The 23,812-nt window shown below is 43.9% G+C and overlaps 1 protein-coding gene across 1 annotated transcript in view; it reads left to right on the plus strand.

Moving 5' to 3' along the window:
- Positions 1 to 23,812, plus strand: part of LOC124620279 (serine/threonine-protein phosphatase 6 regulatory ankyrin repeat subunit A) — a 437,897-nt gene that overhangs the window by 185,822 nt on the left and 228,263 nt on the right. Inside the window, exon 11 of the mRNA XM_047146947.1 lies at positions 10,356 to 10,500. Within this exon, the coding sequence (XP_047002903.1) occupies positions 10,356 to 10,500 (145 nt within the window). The remainder of the gene's footprint in view (positions 1 to 10,355; positions 10,501 to 23,812) is intronic.

Here is a 23,812-nt window from a genome sequence, read left to right on the forward strand (position 1 = left end):
CTTCCTCTATGGGCTTGTTTTGTCTCTTTGACTATTTCATCCATCACCATTGTAAATAGTAGTTGTGATATCATACTTCCTTGTCTTAGTCCCGTAACATTTTTAAATCATTCAGTTCTGCCAACTTGGGTCTGCACACAACTAGAGCTTTTTTCATACATTGCCCAGATGACATCAAGTATTAGCTTTCCAACTCCCTTTCTCTTCAAGGTTGCCCATACCTTTTCCCTGAGAACATTGTCATATGCTTTCACTAAGTCGAGAAATGATTTTTCCCATACTCTCAATGTCTATCCATCAACTGTCTCATACTAAAGATTGGGTCCACTGTTGCTCTACCATGACGAAAGTCATAATGTTCTCTTCTAACTGCATTTCCACTTTTTCTCTCACTCCTCTTTCCAGTGTCCTCTCCATTATTTTTGCTACTTGGGATATGAGTATGATCCCTCGATAATTGTCACATACTTTCCTGTCACACTTCTTGAAAACTGGAATTATTATTTCCTTTCCCCATTCTTCACGTACACATTTTTGGATCCAAATGCATCTTATTAGTCTACGTGGCCACTGTAGCCCAACTGGTCCAGTTGCCTTTATCACATCCACAGTAATTTCGTCTATCCCATGTGCCTTTCCTGTTATCGTTTTTCTCAGAGCTAGTTTCACTTCTAACATGATTATATACTCCCCTTATTCCAGACCCCTGCCCCCCTGCCGTACTTCTATTCCCTTTCGAATCCTGCCTCAGGCATGGATGTGTGTGATGTCCTTAGGTTAGTTAGGTTTAAGTAGTTCTAGGTCTAAGGGACTGATGACCTCAGATGTTAAGTCCCATAGCGCCTAGAGCCATTTGAACCATTTTTTCTATTCCCTTTTCATTGCCATTCTTAACATTTAGTAATTTGTCGAAGTACTCTTCCCATCTTTTCCTTATCTCCTCTGGTTCCATTAACAGCTCTCCGCTTTCCCCTTTCACTAGCTTTGTTTCTGTTTTTTCCTTCCTCATACTCTTTGTAATTCCATATATCATCCTCTTACCACTACTAACATCTTTTTCCAACTTTCGTGTGAATTTCTTCAAGCTTTTCCTCTTTTCTCCTGCTGTTCGGTCTCTGTTTCATTCTTTCCAGGCTTTCTTCTTTTCTTTTACTACCTCCTTCACCCTCTCATCCCACCATGGTGTCTCCTTTTCCTTTACCCTTCCGGACACTCTGCCACAGGTCTTCTAAGCAGAGCTTACAAACACTTCTTTGAACTTACACCATTCCTCTTCCACATTGCCATACTCGTTGTTACGGATTTTACGCTTAAGTAACTCCTTAAACTTTTCTTGTACCATGCCATCCTTTAGTTTCAACATTTTTATTTTCCTTTCCCTTTCTTCCTTTATGTCTTTCAATTCATCGAATCTCATCTTTGCCACCACCACTCGGTGGTCTCCATCAAAAGTCTCTCCTAGGAGTGCAGTTACATCCGTCAACTGTCTCCGATTTTTCTTTTCCACCAGAAAGTCATCGATGACCGTCAGTCTATCACCCCATCCATATCTCGTTATCTTTTGGCTACTCTTTTTACGGAACCATGTGTTGCCCACAATCAGCCCGTTTCTTTCACAGAAATCAACCGGTTTCTCTCCTTCCTCAATTTTCCTTCCATTTCCATATGGGCCAATTATCTCCTTCCCCAGCTTTTCTTTGCCTACCTGCGCATTTAGGTCAACGATTACTATTGCATCCACATCTGTAGTTATACTTTCTAATACATCTAGAAAAATCCTCTGTGTTCTCTCCTTTTTTTCCTGTTTGTGGTGCATATACTTGGATGAATCCTTCACTACATTCCTTGTCCTCCGCCGAATCCTCATCGCCTTATCACTTGCGTATTCTACTGCTTCTGCATATTGCTTTAGGTTTGGTTTTACTATGATACCTGCTCCATTTTTGGCTTCTTGTCCACCACTCCTTCTACTCCATAGAGGAATTTTTAGATATAAATTAAGAAAAAAAGAAAAAAATTGAAAAAATAAATAAAATAAAAAGTAAAGAAAAACAAAAAACACAAAAAAATAAAGTTGTTATATTAACTTAAATATGTTGTTAAATTAACCTAATTATGTCATGTATTGGAAAATTCGACCTCGTTCCACATCATTACGAAATATCGTATTCATGATCCATGGAACTAGTATTAATCTAATCTAATCTAATCCACTCCAGTAGAGTGTGTAGCCTTTCCTCATTTCCCTCCTACCTCTTCTCTTCCATCTAACTTCTCCAAGTCCCATCTGTTCTAAGTTCTCCTTTTCCATGAAGTCTATCAACTCTTCCGCCTTCCCAGTAAGGGTCATCAAATTAATGATGCCCACCTTCATTGTGTTGGTGCCTAGTCGCCCACTTCTCAAAGTTCCCCCAGCACTCCAAGAACTGCGTGTCGCCTGCAGGGGACGCCCTAACCTTTCCCGAAGCCGGTTTTGAAGTACCATTTCATATATAGGCTATTATTACGATGGCGTCGCCACTCCCAAAGGCAAAAAAAGGATGGCTGTATAGTGTACTAAATACGAAGATGCCAAATAACGGAAAAATGACTTACCATAGTATCATCTTACGCAAACTACATTTACGTGCCTACTGGACACAATACCTTTCGCTGGCGGATGCAGCCCTTCGTTCCATAGTGTTGTGGCGCCAGTACATATGACACGCGACGATAGCCAGTTATCGGCTTAGGGAAACGTTCGATTGTTGGAAACAATACTTGTTGCGTGTCGAGCGTGGCTGCCAAATATAGCACCCTTTTGATGCATAAAATCTACAGTAGATTACTCCAGTTCCGAAAAGAAACGAGCTGTTTACTGGAATCAATTACATGTTTCATAACATGAAACTGAACTATTGCGAGTAACATTTCTGCGAAGATATTTATCATTCCCCAACCATAAGTTGTTGTGAAAATTTGAGTCCAGCTATATGGGGTCTAAAGTGAAAGTTTCATATTTCAAATACGTTTGTACAGCTGGGAGAATAATTCATAATGAAGGCAGTGGCTTCTCGTAACCACACATTGATTCAGCTCGTTTGCAAACTCATATTTATTCGAATTTTTGGTTCTGTCATCATGTACGTTCACCTGTATCAGGTTTCGCTGTTAATAACCACATATCCTCTGTGTGTGTGTGTGTGTGTGTGTGTGTGTGTGTGTGTGTGTTGTGTACTGCATGGAGGTACTGCAAGACAATTATGATGGGGGCTAGATGTGTCTTGCACCCGTATTTGTATTGGTGGGGGCTGTAACGCGGTGACTTGCAAGCATAACTATGGAATACATGGCCACATTTCAACTGAATTTAGCGCATATATGACATAGTATATGAAAAAATTACTATTTCGCTACAACACCTCTAGAAGCCTCGGAGTAAGACGGTGGTGTGGGATAGGACGGGGAGAGGGTGAAGTGTGAAAGCAATCGAAATCGAACCATGTTAGTTCAAAAATGGTTCTGAGCACTATGGGACTTAACTGCTAAGGTCATCAGTGCCCTAGAACTTAGAACTACTTTAACCTAACTAACCTAAGGACATCACACACATCCATGCACGAGGCAGGATTCTATCCTGAGACCACAGCAGTCGCGCGGTTCCAGACTGTAGCGCCTAGAACCGCTCGGCCACTCCGACCGGCCAAACCATGTTAGTGTCTGGCCCCTAGCCTTCTTGGCTGCTTGTAACAGACGAAACTTCCGAAAAACCAAAAGCTCAGCTTATTAAGTACTATGAAGCTGATTTGAAGCTGGTTATGTTTATCGCATACGTTGCAAAACCCCAGTGGTGGTTACACTCCCAGCCTCTCAAAACTAGCTGCAGGCGGACCACTTCAAGATCCATCTCTTAAATTTCAGTTGCGTGCAAAGTTAAGTGGATAACGCGAAATTGTGGCCCGTGTGATGGACCTTAAAGTGGGGAATTTCCATAAATCTGAATTTGATTGACGCTGTGTGACTGGTATAATTTATTTGCATGTGATTTGCTATGATTGAAAGTATCTGCCTGACCAAAGGTTTATTGCATCTAACTTGATATAGTGAACGCACGAAACAGAAACATTGATTAGTTAAAATTCACAAACACATCAATTAAGAACATCTAAATTCAACATGAAAACCGTGACAATTCTGAAATTTCCTGGCAGATTAAAACTGTGTGCCCGACCGAGACTCGAACTCTGGACCTCTGCCTTTCGCGGGCAAGTGCTCTACCATCTGAGCTACCGAAGCACGACTCACGCCCGGTACTCACAGCTGTACTTCTGCCAGTATCTCGTCTCCTACCTTCCAAACTTTACAGAAGCTCTCCTGCGAACCTTGCAGAACTAGCACTCCCGAAAGAAAGGATACTGCGGAGACATGGCTTAGCCACAGCCTGGGGGATGTTTCCAGAATGAGATTTTCACTCTGCAGGGGAGTGTGCGCTGATATGAAACTTCCTGGCAGATTTCTTCTGTAAAGTTTGGAAGGTAGGAGACGAGATACTGGCAGAAGTAAAGCTGTGAGTACCGGGCGTGAGTCGTGCTTCGGTAGCTCAGATGGTAGAGCACTTTCCCGCGAAAGGCAAAGGTCTCGAATTCGAGTCTCGGTCGGGCACACAGTTTTAATCTGCCAGGAAGTTTCATATCAGCGCACACTCCGCTGCAGAGTGAAAATCTCATTCCGTGACAGTTCTGTTTCCAAACTCAGGCGTGATTTCAAGTAAATGGCAGTGTCATTTACCTATCTACGAATTTGCTACTTGCCCACTTGAGAATGTACACTCAAACAAGTACAACGATAATTGCACGCTATATAACACTACAAATTTGTGACAAACAGTGAGTGGGACTAGGCGACTAGTCGCAAAAATTCTCACATTCATACAAGCGCTATGGACTTGACTCAGGTGATCATTCTGGATCCCAAAGGTGCGGGAAATCCAATTGACCTCTCTGCCGGTGCTGCGAATTATTCTCATCGTGGCTATGAATGCGTTGCGCCGCTCTTTACACTGTAGAAGAGCTGGCCCTTCGTGATGACGACGTCGTCAGCACCCTATAGGACTTCTGAGATGTTGCAGACCCAACCACGATGCAACGCCAAGTCGATCCATCCTCCGTCGCTGCCGTCCACGGATTTCATCAGGACACCTCCGCGACCAAACACCTTGTGCCTTCTCTCGTGGCCCTCACCTACGCGCTCCTAATTCCTTCCTGCCAAAGCTGCGCCAGTTGCCAATTGCAGAGTTAAGAAGCACTGCTGCCCAATCGCGAGAACTCCCTCCAACTAGAGAATCACGCCAAAATGAAATGAGCGTTTGGCGTCATTGGCCGGGAGGCCCCTTGCGGAGCAGGTCCGGCCGCCTAGGTGCAGGTCTCATTACATTCGACGCCACATTGGGCGACCTGCGCGCCGGATGGGGATGAAATGATGGTGAAGACAGCACAACACCCAGTCCCTGAGCTGAGAAAATCCCCGACCCAGCCGGGAATCGAACCCGGGCCCGTAGGACGGCAATCCCTCACGCTGACCACTTTTTTTGTTTGTTGTTGATCTTATTTTGTTCTATATTGTTCGTTGAATTTGTTCGTGGCGCACGTCCGATGACACCTGTTTTTTTTTTTTTTTTTTTAATTCTTTGTTGATCTCATTTTGTTCGATTTTGATCGTTGCATCTGCTCGGGGAGGACATCGTAAGACATATGTTTAAGTTCCTTGTTGATCGATTTACTCAGTTTTTTTATTACAGAGTGCTGCTAACCCTCTGACCGAACACGCTGAGCTACCGTGCCGGTTCCACTCAGCTATGGGGCAGCAGATGCCAATCGCAACATGAACATCTCCCCTACTGCCAAAAAACATTGACCCCGAGAGCTGCTCTTCTGACGTCACACACTGTTAAGCCAATCACGCGGTGCCCCGCCTATACCATTAGCCTCACACATCAAGGCTCGAGAAAGAAAGCTAGAGCCGCTGCGATGCTACACTTTGTATCCCGTACCCCGCGCTTTCTATAAGGAGTAGACGACTGTCTTCTAAGGAGGTCCACGAAACACGGAAAGGCGAACCCGCGTCGTGCACACTGCTTGCTGACTGTACATTAGGTTGTGCAGTTGCATAGGTGGACAATGGCTGCCGATCTTTGTGGCCGAGCGGTTCTAGGCGCTACAGTCTGGAACCGCCCCACTGGACCGGCGTTCCGGCCTCCGTTCTAAGAATTCGCCACCCCTGTAGCACGTCCTAGCTCCTGCTTGTACCATTTGGCCAACGCTTTCCCTGCTCGCCGTTTCAAAGCCGGTGCGCCGTTTACTCGCGTGCACACCAAAAACATTCACAGCCCAGCGACCCATCACGGTGTTAATAAAGAAAAGAAATGACAATTACTTACAAGGGAACCTCCCCATCGCACCCCCCTCAGATTTAGTTATAAGTTGGCACAGTGGATAGGCCTTGAAAAACTGAACACAGATCAATTGAGAAAACAGGAAGAAGTTGTGTGCAACTGTGAAAAAATAAGCAAAATATACAAACTGAGTAGTTCATGGCAAGATAGGCAACATTAAGGACGATAGGACTGCAGCAGCGCCGTGGTCTCGTGGTAACGTGAGCACCTGCGGAACGGAAGGTCCTTGGTTCAAATCTTCCATCGAGTGAAAACTTTGATTTTTTATTTTCAGTTTATGTGACAAACTCTTATGTTTTCATCACTTTTTTGGGAGTGATTATCACATCCACAAGAAAACCTAAATCGGGCAAGGTAGAAGAATCTTTTTACCCATTCGCCAAGTGTACAAGTTAGGTGGGTCGACAACATATTCCTGTGACGCACATGCCGTCACCAGTGTCGTATAGAATATATCAGATGTGTTTTCCTTTGGAGGAATCGGTTGACCTATGACCTTGCGATCAAATGTTTTCGGTTCCGATTGGAGAGGCACGTCCTTTCGTCTACTAATCGCACGTTTTGCGATGCGGTCGCAAAACACAGACACTAAACTTATTACAGTGAACAGAGACGTCAATGAACGGACGGACAGATAATAACTATGCAAAAATAAAGAAAGCAAAATTTTCACTCGTTGGAAGACTTGAACCAAGGACCTCTCCTTCTGCAGCTGCTCACTCTACCACGGGACCACGGCGCTCCTACGCTCGCGTTCTCCTTTATGTTGCCTATGTGGCGAAGACTCATGACCAGTTTGTATATTTTGCTTATTTTTTCACAGTTCCACACAACTTCTTCCTGTTTCCTCAATTGATCTGTGTTCAGTTTATCAAGGCCTATCCACTGTGCCAAGTTGTAACTAAATCTGAGGGGGGTGCGATGGGGAGGTTCCCTTGTTAGAGCACCGTTCTCCTAGTCCCAGTAATTCCATCTCATCAATAAACGTTCTCCTACCGGTTTACCCTGACTTACAAAATCATATTCTAATTTTGTTAAAAACGACATGCATAACTGGTTGTCGCGTTTTCTTTTTTTAAAATGAAAACAGCATGGAGAATAATTCGCTCCGCATTTGCTTGCTCAAGAGTGCGTTCCACCCAACAATTTAAATCTTCTAGCGCGTGGGAGATAAAGTAAAAAATATTGTGCAGGTTCACATCTACGTGATTACTCAGCTACTCACAATAAAGTGCCTGGCAGAGGGTTCAATGAACCACCTTCAAGATGTCTATCTACCGTTCCACTCTCGAACGGCACGCGGGGGAAACGAGCACTTAAATTTTTCTGTGCAAGCCCTGATTTCTCTTCTTTTATAGTGATGATCATTTATCCCTATGTAAGTGGGTGCCAACAGAATGTTTTCGCAATCGGAGGAGAAAACTGGTGACTGAAATTTCATGAGAAGATCCCGTCGCAACGAAAAACGCCTTTGTTTTAATGATTGCCATTCCAATTCACGTATCATGTCTGTGACACTATCTCCCCTATTTAGCGATAATACAAAACGAGCTGCCCTTCTTTGTACTTTTTCGATGTCATTCGTCAGTCCCACCTAATGCGGATCCAACGGCGCACAGCAGTACTTCAGAATAGGGCGGACAAGCGCGGTGTAAGCAGTCTCTTTAGTAGACCTGTTGCACCTTCCAAGTGTTCTGCCAGTGAATCGCAGTCTTTGGTTTACTTTACCCACAATATTATCTGTGTGATCGTTCCAATCTAGGTAATTTGCAATTGTAATCCCTAAGTATTTAGTTGAATCTAAAGCCTTCAGATTTGTGTGACTTATATCGTAATGGAAATTTAGCTGATTTCTTTTAGTTCAAATGACTCTGAGCACTATGGGACTTCTAAGGTCATCAGTCCCCTAGAACTCAGAACTGCTTAAACCTAACTAACCTAAGGACATCACACACATCCTTGCCCGAAGCAGGATTCGAACCTGCGACATAGGGGTCGCGCAATTCCAGACTGAAGAGCCTAGAACCGCTCTCCATTTCTTTTAGAAGCCGTGTGAATAACTTCACACTTTTCCTTATTCAGGGCCAATTGCAACGTTTCGCACTATACAGATATCTTGTCTAAATCATTTTGCAGGTAGTTTTGATCATCTGATGACTTTACGAGACGGTAAATGACAGCATCATCTGCAAACAATCTAAGACGGCTACTCAGATTGTCTCCGATGTCGTTAATACAGATCAGGAACAACAGATGGTTTATAACACATCCTTGAGGAACGCCGGATATTACTTCTGTTTTACTCGATGACTTTCCGTCTATTACTACGAACTGTGACCTTTCTGACAGGAAATCACGAATCCAGTTGCTGAACTGAGGCAATACTCCGTAGGCACGCTGTTTGGTTAGAAGACGCTTGTGAGGAACGGTGTCGAAAGCCTTCTGGAAATCTAAAAATATGGAATCCATTTAACATCCCCTGTAGATAGGTTCAAGTTTTGTATTAAATTAATATTAAAATGAAACTGTAAAGGACTTTTAGTACACAATTTGTGTACCATTATTACGCTTGTAATAACGTCTAAATGTAAGAAAGGTTTGATTTTACGCTATAGGCTGGACATCTTTTTCCAAGACTGGGATGAATTGGTAACCAAGCAACAAAGAGTAATCAGTAATTCGTAATTGTTATAGTCACCTGCAGCTGAAAGGTACACTGTTGAAGGTGACAGCACAGCACTGTTGTAGAGGGTACAGTGGTTTCCTAGGCCGGTATTACACTATCAAATTTCTTTGTCAAATATCTTTGTCCAATATCTTTGTCAAAGATATTTGATGGTGTAATAGGGAACTTCGTCAAATGTCGTCAAATGTTTGATCAAATCTAGGGCCTCGCTGTAGATTTGATCAAAGAAGTTCAAATGGTTCAAATGGCTCTGAGCACTATGGGACTCAACTTCTGAGGTCATTAGTCCCCTAGAACTTAGAACTAGTTAAACATAACTAACCTAAGGACATCACACACATCCATGCCCGAGGCAGGATTCGAACCTGCGACCCTCGCGGTCTCGCGGTTCCAGACTGCAGCGCCTAGAACCGCACGGCCACTTCGGCCGGCGATCAAAGAAGTCGCTTGTCTTCTGTTCACTGCAACGTGACATGTTACCGCACAGAGCGCTAACATCGCTGCAGCATTCTGTCGTCTGTAGTGTTTTTATAAACATTGTCTGTAAATACAATTGGTGTGTGTCGACAACTACAAAATTAATAGAGATGTATGAAGCTGATGAGGCGCTTTACAACGTGAGGCACGCTGAATACAAAAATAGATTCAGAAGATTGGAGACCTGACCTGACCTAACCTAACCTAACCTAACCTAACGTAACCTAACCTAACCTAACTCTCTCCTGTAGCAAGGAATCGGAGTGTTACAGTGAGCCTGTCTTCTGAAGATGTAGCAGTTCTTAAGTGAATATTGTGCTTTGTGATATGAGGACACACTTCACTGAGCATATACAGAAATGTATGCTCATCCATTATTAAGTAATTGATGTACGACTTGACGTCCTCCACTGTAAGCTCACGTAACAAGTTTTGTTGAATGCTTTTATCGTGTCGTCGTTTTTCCCCCGCTTCCCTTCCGCATGTGCACACAGTGCAATTGTGGTACATGCAATTGCTGCAGTTAATAACAAGTTGTTGTTGTCAGCGATCTTGAACTTTGACGAAAAATATGATGATAGTGTAATACCCCCTTCTAGCGCTACGTCAAAGGTCTTTGTCAAATATATTTGACGGAATATTTGATCACATCTTTGATCAAATCTTTGACAAATAAAGTTGATAGTGTAATACCGGCCGGCGCCACCATCACCGATGTGGTACGTGTGCTGTGTATGTATGTACGTGCGTGCGTGTTTGTAGGCGGGCTTCACGGCGGTCCACCTGGCGGCGCAGAACGGCCACAACCAGGTGCTGGACGTGATGCGCTCCACGCAGTCGCTGCGCGTCTCCAGCAAGAAGCTCGGCGTCACCGCACTCCACGTGGCCGCCTACTTCGGACAGGCCGGTGAGTCAGACTGTCAAAGCCAAGAGCTGCTGGCGGAGTAAACCGCTATTCACTACCAGTTGCAACCAACCAGTCACACCATCAGACATCATAAATTTATTTACACCTGCTTGTCCGGTATAATTCTCACAGTGGTGACAAAATACAGGGTGTTTCAGAAGTGATGCACAATACTCAGGGATATGATAGGAATGACCATTCGACACAAAAATGTCTACTAAATATGGCTTCTAAAACGCATACTTTACAAGCTAAGACCAATTCTTGCTCTTCGGTACTGTGAAACAAATCTCTCGTGCTTCAGATGGCTCTAAGCACTATGGGACTTAATATCTGAGGTCATCAGTCCCAGAGACTTACAACTACTTAAACCTAACTAACATAAGGACATCACACACATCCATGCCCGAGGCAGGATTCGATCCTACGAGCGTAGCAGCAGCGCGGGTCCGGGATGAAGCGCCTAGAACCGATCGGTCACAACGGCCGGCAAATCTATTCTACTGCAAGCTCTTTGCTTTTCATATTTTGGGAAGTGGTGGTGTGAACCAAAACTGGGAAAAAAATTGTCGTGTAAACAGGTGCTCTAAAATGTATACCTTAAAGGGGCCCTCACACGTTCAATAATATTCTCAAACTGCCAACGTATTGACCGTCTGAGGGCGCATATTGATGTATTGTCAGTACTAGAAACATTGACGAGCAGTATTGATGGGCCGGCCGGGGTGGTCGAGCGGTTCTAGGCGCTACAGTCTGGAACCGCGCGACCGCCACGGTTGCAGGTTCGAATCCTGCCTCGGGCATGGATGTGTATGATGTCCTTAGGTTTGTTAGTTTTAACTAGTTCTAAGTTGTAGGGGACTGATGACCTAGGAGGTTAAGTCCCATAGTGCTCAGAGCCATTTGAGCAGTATTGATGGACCTCAAAATATTCTCAGTATTTTCAGTATATACTGAACGTGTGAGGTCAGTTATTGACCGTTTAACAATATTCAGATGTCGACAGTGTTTCAGGAACCAGTCAGGCCGTGTTAGTGTGCACTGGTTAATTTTCAATACGTCTTTCTGTTGTAGACCATACCTCAGATTACGTTTTCACGGAGTATTTTAACACAAAAGAATTTTAATACGCCTATGCAGGATTAATCATTGCATACACCACTTTAAGATGGTTAATGCAGGATTCCCTATGACACCGCTTACTTCATTAAATTGAGAATATAGTGCAGTATTACTCAGCAGTTTGTAGAAATGCTCCCGCAGGTTCGAATCCTGCTTTGGGCATGGATGTGTTTGATGTCCTTAGGTTAGTTAGGTTGAAGTAGTTCTAAGTTCTAGGGGACTGATGACCTCAGAAGTTAAGTCCCATAGTGCTCAGAGCCATTTGAACCATTTTTTGTAAGCTACATCTAATATAACTGCAGCATACGCTTTCTTTTGGGTGTTACACATCTTAACCTTCGAAAATCGAGTTATTTGCTGAAAATTCTTTTCATTGTTATCGATACTGTGATGTCGCTTCAATATTTTTAAGGTTTTGCAAACTAGAATTGTCAATAAGTACTGAACGCATGCAGGCCCCTTAATAGCTATGGACACTTGCTCATCTTCGCTACTTTGAAACACAGCTCTTCTAATGAACAAGTGCTCATAACTTTTAAGGTGTTCATTTTAGAACACATGTTTACTGGACATGTTTTCCTTGTTTTGCTTCATACTATCACTTCCCAAATTATGGAAAGCAAAGAGCTTGCAGTAAAAGAGATCTGTTTCACAGTATCGAAGATCATAGCTCTTAAGGTATGCGTTTTAGAGCCCCTGCTTACTTGACTTGTTTTGTTTCAAATGGTCATTCCTGTTATGTCCCTGAATATTGGCCATCATTTCTGAAACACCCTGTGTTCAATGATCAATCAGAACTTATGACCACCTACCTAATAGCCAATTTCTTCCCTTTTGGCACGGATAACGGCGGCAACGCGTCGTGACAAGGAAGCGGTGAGGCCTCGGTAGATCAATGGAGGGAGTTGGCACCACATGTGTACACACAAGTCACCTGTTTCGTGTAAATTCCGGGGAGGGGCCGAGACTATCACTTTAATAAGTCACGGTTGCAAAATACTAACATGAATCATTTACAGAAGAGTGGAAAAACTGGTAGAAGCCGACATCAGGGAAGATCAGCTTGGATTCAGAAGAAATGTAGGAACACGCGAGGCAATATTGACCCTACGACTTCTCATAGGAGATAGGTTAAAAAAAAGGCAAACATGCGTTGTTAGCATTTGTAGACTTAAAGAAAGCTTTTGACAATACTGACTGGAATACTCTCTTTGAAAGCCTGAAGATGGCAGGGGTAAAATACAGGGAGAAAAAGACTATTTACAGTTTGTACACAAACCAGATGGCAATTATATGAGTCGAGGGGCACGAAAGGGTAGCTGTGGCTGAGAATGGAGTGAGACTGGGTTGTAGCCTATCCTCGATGTTATTCAATCTGTACATTGAGCAAGCATTAAAGGAGACAAAAGAAAAATATGGAGTACGAATTAAAATCTAGGAGGAAGAAATAAAAACATTGAGTTTTGCCGATGACATTGTAATTCTGCCAGAGACAGCAAAGGATTTGGTAGAGCACGTGAACGGAATGGGCAGTGTCTTGAAAAGAGAATATAAGATGAACATCAACAAAAGCAAAACGAGAATAATGGAATGTAGTCGAATTAAAATCAGGTGATGTTGACGGAATTAGATTAGGAAATGAGGCTGTTAAGGTGGTAGATGAGTAGTGCTACATAGGCAGCGAAATAATTTATGATGGTCGAAGTAGAGCGATATAAAAAGTAGAATGGCGATAGCAAGAAAAGAAGAGAAGTTTTTTCACATCGAATCTAGATTTAAGTGTCAGGAAGTCTTATCTGAAAGTATTTGTACGGAGTGTAACCATGTGTGGAAGTGAATCATGAACAATAAAAAGTTTAGACAAGAAGAGAACAGAAGCTTTTGAAATATGGTGCTACTGAATAACGCTGACGATTAAATGGATAGATCACGTAATTAATGAGAAGGTACTGAACGGAATTTGGGAGAAGAGAAAATTGTAGCAGAATGTGACTAGAAGAAGGGATCTGTTAGTAGGACATATCCTGAGGAATCAAGGGTTCACCAATTTGGTACTGGAGGGAAGCGTTGGTGGCAAAAACAGTAGAGGGAGGCCAAGAGATGAATACAGTAAGTAGATTCAGGAGGATGTAGGTTGCAGTAGTTACCCGGAGATGAAGGGACTTGCACAGCATACTAGTGTGGAGAGCTGCATCAAACCAGTCTTTGGACTGAGAAGCAGGACACCACGATCGATCTGTTTAGAAACATCGATCTTGGAAGCATGAAAATTAGTAATCATTAGTTAATTTAAAGCAGTCGAAAACCCCTTTACAGTGAGACTAATATAACTATGCTTTAGCTTTCATTATACAATACTTATGTTTTCATTTTTAATTTTTCTAATTTTATTATCGATAATTCAGTCGACAATTACACAAAGACAGGAAGCTGATAGTTTTAATAGTGTCAAAATTTGCATTTTTAATCATTAATTATTTGGCTCATAAGTCATTATATAAATAGGCATTTCCAGAAGATGTTATGTAAATTATACATGAAAAGTAATTCAAATGAAGACAGTCGTAGTGAAATTAATTTCAAGTCTATCCTGCTCTAGAAGGATTTGGTATCTGTATACGTAATACTGACAGAAATTTTAGGGGCCAAATGCGCCATACGTTTTTCAGTTGTTGTCGAGATTAGTCGATGTAACTATAAAGTTAGTAGCGTGGTTACGTGCTCCCCTCCCATGCCGACGGGTCCGGGTTCGATTCCCGACCGGGTTGGATATTTTCTCCACTCGGGGTATGGGTGTTGTGTTCTCCTCATCATCATTTCATTCTCATCACTGTCGCGCAAGTCGCCCAATGTGGCGTCGACTGAAATAAGACTTGCATTTGGTGGCCAAACTTCCCCGGATGGGACCTCCCGACCAACAGTGCCGTACGCTCATTTCCATTATTTTATTTGTGTTTTGTTGAAGTGCTGCACAATGCATTTACTTAACAAATGACGTTGTAGAAAGTGTTAAGAATTTATGAATAAATAGTGATGACATCAAAAAGCAACAATATTCCAGCGACTTTTACAGAAACAAACTTTGGCCGGCCGCTGTGACCGAGCTGTTCTAGGCACTTCAGTCTTAAACCGCACGACTGCTACCGTCTCAGCTTCGAATCCTGCCTCGGGCATAGATGTGTGTGATGTCCTTAGGTTAGTTCTAAGTTCTAGGGGACTAATGACCTCAGAAGTTAAGTCGCATAGTGCTCAGAGCCATTTAAACCATTTGAAGAAACCTTGGACCTGTTAATTGGAAAATATAAACAGGAACCGACACCCCAGACAACTAGCCAGCCATAAGAAGAGAAGTAAAATTTATCTGCTAGTATAACCGTCAAATGAATGGCTCTGAGCACTATGGGACTTAACTTCTCAGGTCATCAGTCCCCTAGAACTTAGACCTACTTAAACCTAACTAACCTGAGGACATCACACACATCCATGCCCGAGGCAGGATCGCGGATCCAGACTGTAGGGTCTAGAACCGCGCGGCCACCCCAGCCGGCCACTAACCGTCAGCAGCTCTCACCCATTAGACACTCATGTCTTTCTTGATCCATCGGAATTTGTCAATTGAAGTTTATTACCATTCTACTGATCGTGTGTTGAGACGTTAGGTCCTTTTGATTTATGGAAGACAGTCGCTACAGGAAAACGGCAGTAAATTTCTGACACAGGTAACTAAATCCATAACATTACAAAAGGCCTGGTAACTGTGAGATTTAGCGTCCAACAAAGTACACTTGCGTCCATAAGCTGAGGGATCTTAGAGATCGATGAAATAATATCAGGCATCCAGAATGAGATTTTCACTCTGCAGCGGAGTGTGCGCTGATATGAAACAGCCGGGCAGGTGTAAACTGTGTGCCAGACCGAGACTCGAACTCGGGACCTTTCCCTTTCGCGGGCAAGTGCTCTAAGCCATGTCTCCGCAACATCCTTTCTTTCAGGAGTGCTAGGTCTGCAAGATTCGTAGGAGAGCTTCTGTAAAGTTTGGAAGGTAGGAGACGAGGTACTCGCAGAAGTGAAGCTGTGAGGACAGGGCGTGAGTCGTGCTTGGGTAGCTCAGAAGGTAGAGCACTTGGCCGCGAAACGCAAAGTTCCCGAGTTCGAGTCTCGGTCCGGCACACAATTTTAATCTGCCAGGAAGTTTAACATCAGGCATGTCGTAAAGGTGCAGTGAGAACATCGTGTCACATTCCACAGTTCCGTGGTAATTGATATGCATGTGCACTGCCCCTCTGGCGACATAATTCTCAAGGTTGATACGGGGTGTGGTGACCGTACACTATCTGATCAAACGAATCTGCAGACCCTTATGTAATGCTGAGTTGACCCCTAGACTCAGGAGTGGCAGGCCAGTCAGTATGAAACGAAATGGGAACTACTGCGTTCCCAGTATAGAAGAGGTGGCAATAGAAAAGGTCAGCCAGGGGAGCTCACTTACTTCGACTGTGGACCAGTAGCTGGCCGGTGTGGCCGTGCGGTTCTAAGCGCTTCAGTTTGGAACCGCGTGACCGCTACGGTCGCAGGTTCGAATCCTGCCTCGGGCATGGATGTGTGTTATGTCCTTAGGTTAGTTAGGTTTAAGTAGTTCTAAGTTCTCGGGGACTGATGACCTCAGAAGTTAAGTCCCATAGTGCTCAGAGCCATTTGAACCATTTTTTTGTGGACCAGTAATTGGGTGTCACCTGAGTGACAGATCCACCAGGGCCACTTCAAACCCTCTAAAGCTGAAGTCACTGGCGATGTGATTGTGAAGCACGAAGGAACAACCCCAGCTAAACCAAGTTCAGGCAGCCCTGATCTACTGGCAGCAGGTTCGATCAAGTACTGTGCCCAGTGGTTGCGAAAAGTCAAATAAAGTCAGTGGAAGGAATCAATCATGAGTTCCATACTGTTACCTGTGCTGGAGTGAGCTGTCGCCCACACACCAGTCGGTAATGATGTAACGCCAAGATCGATAGTAGATGCTGGATCAAGTGTGTCTATCACAAGAGATGCCAGAGACAGACTCACAAGCAACATGCCACCAACGCCCTCTCAACAGCACGTATTTAGGCCGCAGCTGCTGACCGGAGGGCCGCACTGACTGACACTCCAGTCTGGCGTCTGTCAGCTAGTTGCAGTGCAGACTCAGTTCGCGTCACAAGCTATGACAGTAGATAGCGTTAGATTTGTGCCCATAGCAAGATTACCAATATTGTCTGCAAGAGGACTACTACTGAAGAGCTTGTACCACGATTCAAGCACTCTATTCAAATTAAGTACACTACTGGCCATTAAAATTGCTACACCAAGAAGAAATGCAGATGATAAACGGGTATTCATTGGACAAATATATTATACTAGAACTGACATGTGATTACATTTTCATGCAATTTCGGTGCATAGATCCTGAGAAATCAGTACCCACAACAACCACCTCTGGCCGTAATAACGGTCTTGATACGCCTAGGCATTGAGTCAAACAGAGCTTGGATGGCGTGTACAGGTACAGCTGCCCATGCAGCTTCAACACGATACCACAGTTCATCAAGAGTGGTTACTGGCGTATTGTGAGGAGCCAGTTGCTCAGCCACCATTGACCAGACGTTTTCCATTGGTGAGAGATCTGGAGAATGTGCTGGGCAGGGCAGCAGTCGAACATTTTCTGTATCCAGAAAGGCCCGTACAGGACCTGCAACATGCGGTCTTGCATTATCCTGCTGAAATGTAGAGTTTCGCAGGGATCGAATGAAGGATAGAGCCACGGGTCGTAACACATCTGAAATGTAACGTCCACTGTTCAAAGTACCGTCAATGCGAACAAGAGGTGACCGAGACGTGTAACAAATGGCGCCCCATACCATCACGCCGGGTGATACGCTAGTATGGCGATGACGAATACACGCTTCCAATGTGCCTTCACTGCGATGTCGCCAAACGCGGATGCGACCATCATGACGCTGTAAACAGAATCTAGATTCATCCGAAAAAATGACGTTTAGCCATTCGTGCACCCAGGTTCGTCGTCGAGTACTCCATCGCTGGCGCTCCTGTCTGTGATGCAGCATCAAGGGTAACAGCAGCCATGGTCTCCGAGCTGATAGTCCATGCTGCTGCAAACGTCGTCGAACTGTTCGTGCAGATGGTTGTTGTCTTGCAAACGTCCCCATCTGTTGACTCAGGGATCGAGACGTGGCTGCACAATCCGTTACAGCCATGCGGGTAAGATGCCTGTCATCTAGACTGCTAGTGATACGAGGCCATTGGGATCCAGCACGGTGTTCCGTATTACCCTCCTGAACCCACTGATTCCATATTCTGCTAACAGTCATTGGATTTCGACCAACGCGAGTAGCAATGTCGCGATCCTATAAACCGCAATCGCGATAGGCTACAATCCGACCTTTATCAAACTTGGAAACGTGATGGTACCTAATTCTCCTCCTTACACGAGTCGTCGCAACAACGTTTCACCAGGCAACGCCGGTCAACTGCTGTTTGTGTATGAGAAATCGGTTGGAAATTTTCATGTCAGCACGTTGTAGGTGTTGCCACCGGCGCCAAGCTTGTGTGAATGCTCTGAAAAGCTAATATTTTGTATATCACAGCATCTTCTTCCTGTCGGTTAAAATTCGTGTCTGTAGCACGTCATATTCGTGGGGCAGCAATTTTATTGGCCAGTAGTGTAGCTGCTATCTATTCACGTAAATAAAGAACCGTGTAAATTCACTAGTGCTTTTGTGTCGTATAGAGAGGGTACCGGCCACCCATAACAACATACTCTGCCTTACTCCCTTGGTACAAATTCCTACACTATAAGTGATCCAGCTAGCGCAATGACTGTGTGCAGAGAGATAAAAAGAACAGGGTACTGTGGTCGATCAGCTGCTCACAAGACACTTCTGTAGTCGATGCTAGGTGATATGTGAGGTTGTGTGTGATCACTGGATGACTGGAACGAGTGGTTTGAAGTGATGAATCGCACTGCACTCTTAGCCTCCGCGATAGCCGCACGCGTTTGCTCGGCGCTTCCGCGATCTGGGGAGGCGTCGCGGCCGCGGATCGAATCCACCCAGCGGATTAACGATGACGGCCGTTGGGTTAGCCAGCGTGGATGTCGATTTTCGGCGGTTTCCCACGTCCTTCTAGGTCACTACCGAGCTCGTACCCACTTCCAACATAAATTACACAACTCGCGAACATTTCGAAAACGTTTTCACACTTTCACTAGACGCAGATAGACGGGGTACACAATTTCCGTGCCAAATCCAGATTAAAATGGCGACCCCCTGAAGATACCGGATAAGGTAAGGAGAAAGAAGAAACGCGAAAGACGCTATAGCTTGTGGATGTCCGATGGAAGGGTTTGGTTTTGGCGAATACCTAGAGAACGTTACCAGCCATCAATGAGTGCTGCCAACAGTGAAGTACAGAGTAGGTAGCGTTAAGATCTGTCTTTCGTGGTTGTGGTGTGACCCCTCAATGCCTTGAGTAAACGTTAAATGCGGAAGGGTATGAAGACATTTTCAGTTTTGTCTACTGCACAAAGTAGAGGAAGAGTTCGGAGTCGATGGTTGTTTGTATCAGCATGACAATGCATCCTATCACAAAACAGCATCTGTGAGGCAATGATTTGAGAAGAGTAACACCACTGAAATGGACTGGCCTGCCGAGAGCTCCGACCTGACCCGATGGAGCACTTTGGAGATGAGACTGAACGTCGAGTTCTCTCCATGCCCCAGCGTCCAACAGGACTACCTCTTTTGGTTTCTGTTCTTGAAGAAGAATGGGCTGCCATCCCCCCACGGACATTCAAAACCTTCATTTTAAAGTTCCCCTCAGCGTAGTTCAGGTTGTCATAACGGTGAAGGCTGGACACACCCCATATAAACGTCCACAAGTATGTGTCCAAATACTTTTGGTCAGGTAGTGTACATGGCAGCATCAGATGCACTTCGGCTCTCCACAGAGTAGATCAGGCAGACCAGTATAGCGTGCAGCGACATCCAGAGGCCCCTCTTAAACTCAGCGATTGTCCATGGTGGCGGCCTAGAACGTACCGTGTATGATCAGATCGACATTCTCGACGTCTGGTGCCCTAAAAGTGGATGTAATCGTACACCAGGCCACGTTCGTGTAGCTGAGTGTTGCCTCCTGTCATACGGAATCGATTACATATGCACAACGACAACCGTTTCAGATGCCATCCTTATTACTAGCAGAAATCACAGTAGACCTAAGGAAAATGCAGTGACGCGCGCGCTCTTAGCAGGATATCCCTATAGTTGCAACTGTACTTGACCTTTTTTTGTAATAGCAACTTATTTATTTGACTCTGCTACTTGAAACTTAGAAGTGGATATCCCAGACGGCCAGCTCGCACTGGAGCAAAACACTGGGTTTCTGCATAAGTTGGTCGCGCTTTTCCATAAGTTTAATGAACACAACAAACACACATAACAGAGACTTTGGTCATCATTAATATGTTCTCCTCCACTGTTTACAGTAGTCTGCCAAGGCTGGGGTAACTTTCTCATTCCACGGTTGTAGAAATCGCACGGTTTTGAGGCGAGGAACACGTAGACCAAGGCTCGGAGCGCATTTTCATCCGGAAAGGAAGTTCCTTGAAGGTTGTTCGATAGTAATCGGAACGGTGAAAATCCGAGGGTGCCAGATCAGGTGAATAAGGTGGGTTCGTAATGACTCCCCAAACCAACTCCCGTATAGTATTTTTTCAGTCTAGAAGAATGCGGGCGTGGGTAGCTTCACTTCGTGCAGTCTTCCTCCTCTTCCTTGTGTTAAGTACGCAAGACGTCTCAGTTGTTGACAGTAAATGGCAGCCGTGATGGCTACACGTCGGGGAAGAAATTCGTGGTTCACTACACCTTCACTGTTCCACCAGATGGATAACATTATCTTTTTGTGACTGAGTGAAGGTCTTTGCACGGCTGATACTTTGTCTGAGCTCAACCATTCCTTTCTTTACCTTATCATAAAGACACCATTTCTCGTCAGCAGTAACGATACACAATAGGGAAGGTCGGTGTTGGCCGGCCAGAGTGGCCGTGTGGTTCTAGACGCTACAGTCTGGAACCGGGCCACCGCTACAGTCACAGGTTCGAATCCTGCCTCGGTCATGGATGTGTATGATGTCCTTAGGGTAGTTAGGTTTAATTAATTCTAAGTTCTAGGCGACTGATCACCTCAGAAGTTAAGTCGCATAGTGCTCAGAGCCATTTGAACCATTTTTGAACCAATGGTCGGTGTTGTTCACGAACCAATTGCTGACGAGCGAGCAGTGATACACATGTGGCCATCCGCTGATTTTTCTGATTTTGTCTGAGAGCATGCAGTATATTTACACCCGATTTTTGAAGCTTCCTCATTGTATGCAAATGTCGGACGATGTTGGAATGATCACAGTTCATCACAATTGCTAATTCTCGCTCACACTGACGTGGATCATTGTGGATTAATGAGTGTAAACAACCCTCATCAAACTAGATGTCTTCCTGAATGTGCAGAGTCACCCTTCTTAAAACGAGAAAAGCTTTCTGTTGCCGTTCTCTGTCGAATGGCATTATCTCCATACACGGCGCAAACGTTTCCATCTCCACTGGCGTCACCCTTCTACTGAACTCAAACATAACAGTATGTCATAAATGTTCCGATTTCCCAGCTTGGCACTCTATTTTCTAACTTCCACGGCTCCACTCACTATCTCCAGATGACAAAAATGACAATATGTAGACTCAAACAGCAACAGTGAACTACAAATAAAAAGTGACAGTCCATAAATAAACCCATAGCAACCGGAATACCAACATGTAAAACAAAAATGCTACGAACTTATGCACCAACCTAATAAATATAACCTAATTTTTTAAAAAGTTGTTTTGAATTTACTGGAAAAAATAAAAAGTAATTCACGTTTCGACAGGTCAAAAAATAAATAAATCGTAAAATTAAAATGTATCTTTACTTTAGGTTTCAAGAATTTAAAATGTTTTTTGCACTTTTCCTTTAATTTTTTAAAATTCAGTTTGAATGCCTTTTGTGTCTGATGGATCGACAAACTATTATTTTTTTCTATTGCTTGTTAATTTGTTAGGAATTATTTACTTTCACGAATATTCATTCTGAAACTGTATGCCAATGATTTACAATAATAATAATAACAAAAAAGAAAGTGCATGACATGAATATGCATTAAAAACCAAAATATAGTGACCAGTGTCCACTGCCAGAATGAGTCCTGGTGGTCTTGCGGACTCCTGGCACGGTGAAAAAAAAAGTATGTAAGCGGCGTACAGACTAATGGGGAATTGTCCTAGCGACGACATGGGGCGTAAACGTGGAAATCCACTCACATAACCGAGTTTCGCTAACGGCAGATTGTTGTGGCAAGCGCCCGGGAACGAGCATCTCAAAACGAGTAGGCGGCAGAGAGCGTACGGAACGCTGCGTAAAGCAGTGTAGCCAGCGATCTGCCGACACATCACAATGGTGGTGCACGCATAGCTCCAGAAAAATCGAAGCACAGAAAAAAATCGTAGTTGGAAAATTTTATATAAAATTACCTGCTAAGCTTAGTATTTCTGATGTTTAATATCATGGCGTATTACACCACATCACCAATAGATGGCGCGATTAATTTCATTGTACACCAAAGAACCGACAGATTGCGTTGTTAGTGTTTTATAAGTCAGTGACAGATGTATTTGTTGGAAGTATGCTTCAGTGACAGACTTAAGCGTCGCAATCTTATCTTTACCAATACAAGCTAACAACGAATTTGCTTGGTTAGGATATACGGGTTTACTGATTTCGCTTCATGTACTAAAAACTTAACTACATTGCATTGGTTCTTTCGATCGGTTTTATTTATATTCTTTGCTAGGAAAATCGAATTTATTAAGTTTGCTTTGTGATTTGCGTGTCTACTCGTTACATTTTTATTTCGTTTTAATTATGAATAAAAAATGCTTAGAAAATGGTCGAGTATTTATGAATATACCAGAGTAGCTGAAAGACAGCAATATGAAGTCTCAAGAATCCAGTGAAGATCGTGAGGTGAGACCTATTGCGTCTGGAGAACATCAGGCTTCAACTCGCTCTTTGGAAATTCGTTCCGAAAGCGAGGCACGACGTAACTCTGATCAGCAGCGTCAAACTTTATCTCACTCTTCAGAACCCCTCACTCCCAGAGGTATACAAATGGTTCAAACGGCTCTGAGCAAAAAAAATGTCTCTGAGCACTATGGGACTTAACATCTGCGGTCATCAGTCCCCTAGAACTTAGAACTACTTAAACCTAACTAACCTAACGACATCACACACATCCATGCCCGAGGCAGGATTCGAACCTGCGACCGTAGCAGTCGCGCAATTCCGGACTGCGCACCTAGAACCGCTAGACCACCGCGGCCGGCCAGAGGTTTACAGTTACTTCTCTGCAACGTACATCGTAGAAACGGAAATCTTGATGGGAAGTGGAACAGACGATCGAGTTTTTATACTCTGAATCCCACTTAAATGTGAGCTTATGTTATTCTGTGACCATTAATAAAGCACAAGGCCACATGCTGCGTTTTAAGGGCGTGGACCTAAGTGTCAATTGCTTTCTGCGCAGGCAACTCTACTTGGTTCTTTTCCATGTTAATCAAGCTCTTCGTTCAAGTCTCCAATCACACTGCTTCACATGTTATATACAAATAAGCTTTATAAGTAAAAAATAAATTCCACTCGTATGGAAGCTCAGGCACAGGTATAAATAAATACCCCGGCAACACCAGGTTTCTCATACCATGTTGCTGACAATTTTGTGGTGTAAAAATATTCTTACAGTCGTTTCATTGCCTTTCATTGATCTCTAAATCCTTTACTCCTTTGCGGGCAGCCCTAATGTGGGTATCACAGATCAAGTGTTACCCTTCGGTTTTGTTCCGGCCGTCCTTAAAACGTGTGATGGTGTCATTCATCAGAATCCATAGATTAATAGTTAAATTAAATAAACAAGATGTAAACGACACTGCACACAGAAAGCAAAGTGTTTCGTTAAAACTACTAAAGCAAAGGCCATCTTACATTGCGAGCCGTTAGTTCAGTAACTACTTCCAATTATCAAGATAGAACTACCGCTTTGAGGGAAGTCGAAAGT

Source organism: Schistocerca americana, chromosome 6, assembly GCF_021461395.2.
Source record: "Schistocerca americana isolate TAMUIC-IGC-003095 chromosome 6, iqSchAmer2.1, whole genome shotgun sequence".
Taxonomy (NCBI): Eukaryota; Metazoa; Arthropoda; class Insecta; order Orthoptera; family Acrididae; genus Schistocerca; species Schistocerca americana.